General features: G+C 36.5%; 1 protein-coding gene across 1 annotated transcript; it reads right to left on the minus strand.

Moving 5' to 3' along the window:
- Window positions 1-88: 88 nt before the first annotated feature.
- Window positions 89-2,149, minus strand: LOC131086375 (uncharacterized). The gene is made up of 3 exons (XM_058029404.1): window positions 1,058-2,149; window positions 779-1,027; window positions 89-133 (listed from the first exon to the last, which is right to left on the minus strand). Exons 1-3 carry the CDS (start codon window positions 1,949-1,951, stop codon window positions 89-91), a joined length of 1,188 nt encoding a protein of 395 aa, XP_057885387.1. The 5' UTR covers window positions 1,952-2,149.
- Between the last annotated feature and the right edge of the window lie 7,370 nt (window positions 2,150-9,519).

Genomic DNA, 9,519 nt, shown 5'->3' on the forward strand with positions numbered 1-9,519 from the left:
AAACGAGTCTGGAGACGATTCCGTGGTGCTGGAGTGGAAATTCCCAAAAATTCCCAAAAATTCCCAAAAATTCCCAAAAATTCCAGGCTCATCCTGGAGCTGAAGATTCCATGATAAAAAAAGGAGAAGATTCCTGGGAGGAATCCCCTGGAGGACGAAACCTTTGGAGCAGGATATTCCCCAAGGATTGAGCCTTTGGAAAAATCCAGGAGGAATTTATCGTGGAGAAATCCGTGGGAAAGTCTCGCCGCGGGACGAGAATTCCATGGAAAACTTACCTGGGCGTGGATTCATGGAGAATTCCATGGAAAACTCTTCCCAAAATTGAGAAATCCATGGAAAACTCTTCCCAAAATTGAGAAATCCATGGAAAACTCTTCCCATGGCCAAGAAATCCATGGAAAACTCTTCCCAAAGTTGAGAAATCCACGGAAAACTCTTCCCAAAATTGAGAAATCCATGGAAAACTCTTCCCAGAATTGAGAAATCCACAGAAAACTCTTCCCAAAATTGAGAAATCCATGGAAAACTCTTCCCAAAGTTGAGAAATCCACGGAAAACTCTTCCCAAAGTTGGGAAATCCATGGAAAACTCTTCCCAAAATTGAGAAATCCACAGAAAACTCTTCCCAAAGTTGAGAAATCCATGGAAAACTCTTCCCAAAGTTGAGAAATCCATGGAAAACTCTGCCCAAAGTTGAGAAATCCATGGAAAACTCTTCCCAAAGTTGAGAAATCCATGGAAAACTCTTCCCAAAGGTGAGAATTCCATGGAAAACTCTTCCCAAAGTTGAGAAATCCATGGAAAACTCTTCCCAAAGTTGGGAAATCCATGGAAAACTCTTCCCAAAATTGAGAAATCCACGGAAAACTCTTCCCAAAGTTCTGCAATCCATGGAAAACTCTTCCCATGGCCAAGAAATCCACGGAAAACTCTTCCCAAAGTTGAGAAATCCACGGAAAACTCTTCCCAAAGTTGAGAAATCCATGGAAAACTCTTCCCAAAGTTGAGAAATCCACGAAAAACTCTTCCCAAAGTTGAGAAATCCAAGGAAAACTCTTCCCATGGCCAAGAAATCCACGGAAAACTCTTCCCAAAATTGAGAAATCCATGGAAAACTCTTCCCAAAATTGAGAAATCCACGGAAAACTCTTCCCAAAATTGAGAAATCCACGGAAAACTCTTCCCAAAGTTGAGAAATCCACGGAAAACTCTTCCCAAAGTTGAGAAATCCACGGAAAACTCTTCCCAAAATTGAGAAATCCATGGAAAACTCTTCCCAAAGTTGGGAAATCCATGGAAAACTCTGCCCAAAGTTGAGAAATCCACGGAAAACTCTTCCCAAAATTGAGAAATCCATGGAAAACTCTTCCCAAAGTTGAGAAATCCACGGAAAACTCTTCCCAAAATTGAGAAATCCATGGAAAAATCTTCCCATGGCCAAGAAATCGACGGAAAACTCACCTGGGAATGGATTCATCTTGGAGAAATCCACGTAAAACTCTTCCCATGGCCAAGAAATCCACGGAAAACTCTTCCCATGGCCGAGAAATCCATGGAAAACTCTTCCCAAAGTTGAGAAATCCATGGAAAACTGACCTGGGAATGGATTCATCTTGGAGAAATCCACGGAAAACTCTTCCCAAAATTGAGAAATCCATGGAAAACTCTTCCTATGGCCAAGAAATCCATGGAAAACTCTTCCCAAAGTTGAGAAATCCATGGAAAACTCTTCCCATGGCCAAGAAATCCATGGAAAACTCTTCCCAAAGTTGGGAAATCCATGGAAAACTCTTCCCAAAGTTGAGAAATCCATGGAAAACTTGTAGTGGGATGGATTCACCTTGGAGAAATCCACGGAAAATTCTTCCCAAAGTTTTGAAATCCACAGAAAACTCTTCCCAAAGTTGAGAAATCCAGGGAAAACTCTTCCCAAAGTTGAGAAATCCATGGAAAACTCTTCCCATGGCCAAGAAATCCACGGAAAACTCTTCCCAAAGTTGAGAAATCCATGAAAAACTCTTCCCAAAGTGTCGAAATCCACGGAAATCTCCCCGGAACGTCGGCGGGAGCGCCGGGACCGAGGGGGAATTGGGGGAGGGCAAAGTTGGATTTGGGCTCTGGTTCTCCTGCTCGGGGTCTGCTGGAAATGAACAAATAAAGAAATAAAGAAATAAAAAAATAAAGAAATAAAGAAATAAATTCCTCCCGGCCCGGCCGCCGCGTTTGTCGTTCCCAGACGGAATTTCCTCCTCCCAACCCAAGAATTTTCCGTGATTTCCGTCATTCCCACCCATTTTGGTGATTTCCCACCTCATTTTTATATTTTCCCCTCCCCCCATCATTCCCCCCTTTATTCCATTCTTTTTCTCCCTTATTTTCATTTTTTTCCACCTAAATTTGGTTTTTTTTCCTTTATCTCAATATTTCCCCCTCACCCTCACGATCCCCCCTTGAATTTGATTATTTTTTCCCTTCTTTATTATTTATTTATTTAAATTATTTATTTATTTATTTCTATTTATTTATTTCTATTTATTTATTTATTTATTTTTATTTATTATTTATTTATTTATTTTATTATTTTCCCCTTGTTTATGATTTATTTACTTATTTAAATTTTATTTATTTATTTATATTTATTTTATTTATTTATTATTTATTTATTTTATTATTTTCCCCTTATTTATTATTTATTTATTTACTACATTTTATTTATTTATTTCTATTTATTTATTTTTATTTATTTTTTTTATTTATTTCTTTTTTCCCTTATTATTTATTTATCAAATTTTATTTCTTCATTTATTTATTTATTTATTTATTTATTTTTTATTTATTTATATTTGTTTATTTATATTTTATTTTTATTTTATTATTTTCCCTTATTTATTGTTTATTTATTTACTTAAATTTTAGTTTTTTATTTTTATTTATTTATTATTTATTTATTTATTTATTTCATTATTTTTCGCTTATTTAATATTTATTTATTTATTTAATTTTATTTATTTATATTTGTTTATATATTAAATTTTTTTATTTAATTTTTATTTATTTATTTATTTATTATTTTTTCCCTTATTTCATTCTTTTCCCACCTCATTTTGATATTTTCCCACCTCACTTTGGTGTTTTCACCTTATTAAATTTTATTTGTTTACTTATTTATTCATTTCTATTTATTTATTTCTATTTATTTTATTTATTTATTTCTATTTATTTATTATTTTATTTATTTATTTTTATTTATTTATTTTTCCTTAGTTATTATTTATTTATTAAATTTTATTTATTTATTTATTTATTTTTTTTTTTTTTTTTTTTTTTTTTTTTTATTATTTTTTCCCTTATTTCATCTTTCCCCCCCTCATTTTGACATTTCCCCCCTCATTTTGGTATTTTCACCTTTATCCCCTCAGATTTTTACACCATTTTAATATTTTCCCTTTACCCCAATAATTTTCCCCTCATCCTGTTCTTTTCCCACCTCATTTTCCGATTTTTCCCTCAGCCCATTTTCCTCCCACTTCATTTTGCTGCGTTTTTACCTCATTTCATTACTTATCCCCCTCATTTTTTTTAGTTTTTCACCTCATTTTTATATTTTTCTCCTTATCCCAGAGCTTTTCCCCTCATCCTGGTCCTATTTCCCATCTTAATTTTTTTTGTTTTTCACCTAATTTTGATATTTTCCCCCTTATCCCCTCAGTGCCTTTCCCCTCAGCCCATTTTCTTCCCGCCTGATTTTGCTGCGTTCTTACCTCATTTCATTACTTATCCCCCTCTTTTTTTTTTTTTTTAGTTTTTCACCTCATTTTTATATTTTCCCCTTATCCCAGAGCTTTTCCCCTCATCCTGATCCTATTTCCCCTCTTAATTTTTTTTTGTTTTTCACCTAATTTTGATATTTTCCTCCTTATCCCAGTGGTTTTCCCCTCAGCCCATTTTCTTCCCGCCTAAATTTGCTGCGTTTTTACCTCATTTCATTACTTATCCCCCTTAATTTTTTTTTTTTTTTAGTTTTTCACCTCATTTTTATATTTTTCCCCTTATCCCAGATGTTTTCCCCTCATCCTGGTCCTATTTCCCCTCTAAATTTTTTTAGTTTTTCACCTAATTTTGATATTTTCCCCCTTATCCCAGTGGCTTTCCCCTCAGCCCATTTCTTCCCGCCTGATTTTGCTGCGTTTTTACCTCATTTCATTACTTATCCCCCTCATTTTTTTTTGTTTTTCACCTCATTTTTATATTTTCCCTTATCCCAGAGCTTTTCCTCTCATCCTGGTCCTATTTCCCCTCGCAATTTTGTTTTGTTTTTCACCTAATTTTGATATTTTCCCCCTTATCCCCTCAGTGCCTTTCCCCTCAGCCCATTTTCTTCCCGCCTAAATTTGCTGCGTTTTTACCTCATTTCATTACTTATCCCCCTCGTTTTTATTTTAGTTTTTCACCTCATTTTTATATTTTCCCCCTTATCCCAGAGGTTTTCCCCTCATCCTGGTCCTATTTCCCCTCTTAATTTTGTTTTGTTTTTCACCTAATTTTGATATTTTCCTCCTTATCCCCTCAGTGCCTTTCCCCTCAGCCCAGTTCTTCCCGCCTGATTTTGCTGCGTTTTTACCTCATTTCATTACTTATCCCCCTCATTTTTTTTTTTTTTTTAGTTTTTCACCTCATTTTTATATTTTTCCTCTTATCCCAGAGGTTTTCCCCTCATCCTGCTCCTATTTCCCCTCTTAATTGTTTTTGTTTTTCACCTAATTTTGATATTTTCCCCCTTATCCCCTCAGTGCCTTTCCCCTCAGCCCATTTTCTTCCCGCCTGATTTTGCTGCGTTTTTACCTCATTTCATTACTTATCCCCCTCTTTTTTTTTTAGTTTTTCACCTCATTTTTATATTTTTCCCTTATCCCAGAGGTTTTCCCCTCATCCTGGTGGTTTCCCCCCTTTTTGTTGTGTTTTTCACCTAATTTTGATATTTTCCCCCTTATCCCAGTGCCTTTCCCCTCAGCCCATTTTCTTCCCACCTCATTTTGCTGCGTTTTTACCTCATTTCATTACTTATCCCCCTATTTTTTTTTTAGTTTTTCACCTCATTTTTATATTTTTCCCCTTATCCCAGAGGTTTGCCCCTCATCCTGCTCCTATTTCCCATCTTAATTTTTTTTGTTTTTCAGCTAATTTTGATATTTTCCCCCTTATCCCCTCAGTGCCTTTCCCCTCAGCCCATTTTCTTCCCGCCTCATTTTGCTGCGTTTTTACCTCATTTCATTACTTATCCCCCTCTTTTTTTTTTTTAGTTTTTCACCTCATTTTTATATTTTTCGCCTTCTCCCAGTGGTTTTCCCCTCATCCTGCTCCTATTTCCCCTCGCAATTTTTTTTGTTTTTCACCTAATTTTGATATTTTCCTCCTTATCCCCTCAGTGCCTTTCCCCTCAGCCCATTTTCTTCCCGCCTGATTTTGCTGCGTTTTTACCTCATTTCATTACTTATCCCCCCTATTTATTTTTGGTTTTCACCTCATTTTTATATTTTTTTCCCCTTATCCCAGAGGTTTTCCCCTCATCCTGGTCCTATTTCCCATCTTAATTTTTTTTGTTTTTCACCTTATTTTGATATTTTCCTCCTTATCCCCTCAGTGCCTTTCCCCTCAGCCCAGTTTTTCCCGCCTGATTTTGCTGCGTTTTTACCTCATTTCATTACTTATCCCCCTCATTTTTTTTTTTAGTTTTTCACCTCATTTTTATATTTTCCCCCTTATCCCAGAGGTTTTCCCCTCATCCTGGTCCTATTTCCCCTTTTAATTTTGTTTGTTTTTCACCTAATTTTGATATTTTCCCCCTTATCCCAGAGCCTTTCCCCTCAGCCCATTTTCTTCCCGCCTAAATTTGCTGCGTTTTTACCTCATTTCATTACTTATCCCCTTCATTTATTTTTAGTTTTTCACCTCATTTTTATATTTTCCCCCTTATCCCAGAGGTTTTCCCCTCATCCTGGTCCTATTTTCCCTCTTAATTTTGTTTGTTTTTCACCTAATTTTGATATTTTCCCCCTTATCCCAGAGCCTTTCCCCTCAGCCCATTTTCTTCCCACCTCATTTTGCTGCGTTTTTACCTCATTTCATTACTTATCCCCCTCATTTTTTTTTTTTTTTTTAGTTTTTCACCTCATTTTTATATTTTTCCCCTTATCCCAGAGGTTTTCCCCTCATCCTGGTCCTATTTCCCCGCTTAATTTTTTTTTTATTTTCACCTAATTTTGATATTTCCCCCTTATCCCAGTGCCTTTCCCCTCAGCCCATTTTCTTCCCGCCTGATTTTGCTGCGTTTTTACCTCATTTCATTACTTATCCCCCTCTTTTTTTTCTTTTTTTTTTTAGTTTTTCACCTCATTTTTATATTTTCCCCCTTATCCTACTGGTTTTCCCCTCATCCTGGTGGTGTCCTCCCTTTTTGTTGTGTTTTTCACCTAATTTTGATATTTTCCTCCTTATCCCCTCAGTGCCTTTCCCCTCAGCCCAGTTCTTCCCGCCTAAATTTGCTGCGTTTTTACCTCATTTCATTACTTATCCCCCTCATTTTTTTTAGTTTTCCACTTAATTTTTATATTTTCCCCTTATCCTAGTGGTTTTCCCCTCATCCTGGTCCTATTTCCCATCTTATTTTTTTTTGTTTTTCACCTAATTTTGATATTTTCCCCCTTATCCCAGTGCCTTTCCCCTCAGCCCATTTTCTTCCCGCCTGATTTTGCTGCGTTTTTACCTCATTTCATTACTTATCCCCCTCTTATTTTTTAGTTTTCACCTCATTTTTATATTTTCCCCCTTATCCCAGAGCTTTTCCCCTCATCCTGATCCTATTTCCCATCTTAATTTTTTTTGTTTTTTACCTAATTTTGATATTTTCCTCCTTATCCCCTCAGTGCCTTTCCCCTCAACCCATTTTCTTCCCGCCTAAATTTGCTGCGTTTTTACCTCATTTCATTACTTATCCCCCTCATTTTTTTTTAGTTTTTCACCTCATTTTTATATTTTCCCCTTATCCCTGAGGTTTTCCCGTCATCCTGATCCTATTTCCCTCTTATTTTTTTTTGTTTTTCACCTAATTTTGATATTTTCCTCCTTATCCCAGTGCCTTTCCCCTCAGCCCATTTTCTTCCCACCTCATTTTGCTGCGTTTTTACCTCATTTCATTACTTATCCCCTCTTTTTTTTTTAGTTTTTCACCTCATTTTTATATTTTCCCCCTTATCCCAGAGGTTTTCCCCTCATCCTGGTCCTATTTCCCCTCTTAATTTTTTTTGTTTTTCACCTAATTTTGATATTTTCCCCCTTATCCCCTCAGTGCCTTTCCCCTCAGCCCAGTTTTTCCCGCCTAAATTTCCTGCATTTTTATCTCATTTCATTACTTATCCCCCTCATTTTTTTTTTTTTAGTTTTTCACCTCATTTTGATATTTTCCCCCTTATCCCAGAGGTTTTCCCCTCATCCTGGTCCTATTTCCCCTCTTAATTTTTTTTGTTTTTCACCTAATTTTGATATTTTCCTCCTTATCCCAGAGCCTTTCCCCTCAGCCCATTTTCTTCCCGCCAAATTTGCTGCGTTTTTACCTCATTTCATTACTTATCCCCCTCTTTTTTTTTTAGTTTTTCACCTCATTTTTATATTTTTCCCCTTATCCCAGAGGTTTTCCCCTCATCCTGGTCCTATTTCCCCTCTTAATTTGTTTTGTTTTTCACCTAATTTTGATATTTTCCCCCTTATCCCAGAGGTTTTCCCCTCATCATGGTGGTGTCCCCCATTTTTGTTTTGTTTTTCACCTAATTTTGATATTTTCCCCCTTATCCCCTCAGTGCCTTTCCCCTCAGCCCATTTTCTTCCCACCTGAATTTGCTGCGTTTTTACCTCATTTCATTACTTACCCCCCTCTTTTTTTTTAGTTTTTCACCTAATTTTGATATTTTCCCCCTATCCCAGATGTTTTCCCCTCATCCTGGTCCTATTTCCCCTCGCAATTTTTTTTGTTTTTCACCTAATTTTGATATTTTCCCCCTTATCCCAGTGGCTTTCCCCTCAGCCCATTTTCTTCCCACCTCATTTTGCTGCGTTTTTACCTCATTTCATTACTTATCCTCCCTCATTTTTTTTTTTTAGTTTTTCACCTCATTTTTATATTTTTCCCCTTATCCTAGTGGTTTTCCCCTCATCCTGGTGGTGTCTCCCCTTTTTGTTTTGTTTTTCACCTAATTTTGATATTTCCCTCCTTATCCCCTCAGTGCCTTTCCCCTCAGCCCATTTTCCTCCCACCTCGTTTTGCTGCGTTTTTACCTCATTTCATTACTTACCCCCCTCTTTCTTTTTTTTGTTTTTTTTTTTGTTTTTCAACTAATTTTTATATTTTCCCCCTTATCCCAGAGGTTTTCCCCTCATCCTGGTGGTTTCCCCCCTTTTTGTTTTGTTTTTCACCTAATTTTGATATTTTCCCCCTTATCCCCTCAGTGCCTTTCCCCTCAGCCCATTTTCCTCCCACCTCGTTTTGCTGCGTTTTTACCTCATTTCATTACTTATCCCCCTCTCTTTTTTTTAGTTTTTTACCTCATTTTTATATTTTTTTCCCCTTATCCCAGAGGTTTTCCCCTCATCCTGCTCCTATTTCCCCTCGCAATTTATTTTGTTTTTCACCTAATTTTGATATTTTCCTCCTTATCCCCTCAGTGGCTTTCCCCTCAGCCCATTTTCTTCCCGCCTAAATTTGCTGCGTTTTTACCTCATTTCATTACTTATCCCCCTCATTTTATTTTTAAATTTTTCACCTCATTTTTATATTTTCCCCTTATCCCAGAGGTTTTCCCCTCATCCTGGTCCTATTTCCCTCCCAATTTTTTTTGTTTTTCACCTAATTTTGATATTTTCCTCCTTATCCCAGTGCCTTTCCCCTCAGCCCATTTTCTTCCCGCCTCATTTTGCTGCGTTTTTACCTGATTTCATTACTTATCCCCCTCTTTTTTATTTTAGTTTTTCACCTCATTTTTACATTTTCCCCCTTATCCCAGAGCTTTTCCCCTCATCCTGGTCCTATTTCCCCTCGCAATTTTGTTTTGTTTTTCACCTAATTCTGAAATTTCCCTCCTTATCCCAGTGACTTTCCCCTCAGCCCATTTTCTTCCCGCCTAAATTTGCTGCGTTTTTACCTCATTTCATTACTTATCCCCCTATTTTTTTTTTCATTTAGTTTTCCACCTCATTTTTATATTTTTCCCCTTATCCCAGTGGTTTTCCCCTCATCCTGGTGGTTTCCCCCCTTTTTGTTGTGTTTTTCACCTAATTTTGATATTTTCCTCCTTATCCCCTCAGTGGTTTTCTCCTCAGCCCAGTGTATTCCCGCCTGATTTTGCTGCGTTTTTACCTCATTTCATTACTTATCCCCCTCTTTTTTTTTTTAATTTTTGTTTTTCAACTAATTTTTATATTTTTCCCCTTATCCCAGAGGTTTTTCCCTCATCCTGGTCCTATTTC

The sequence above is a fragment of the Melospiza georgiana genome, chromosome 1, assembly GCF_028018845.1.
Source record: "Melospiza georgiana isolate bMelGeo1 chromosome 1, bMelGeo1.pri, whole genome shotgun sequence".
Lineage (NCBI taxonomy): Eukaryota > Metazoa > Chordata > Aves > Passeriformes > Passerellidae > Melospiza > Melospiza georgiana.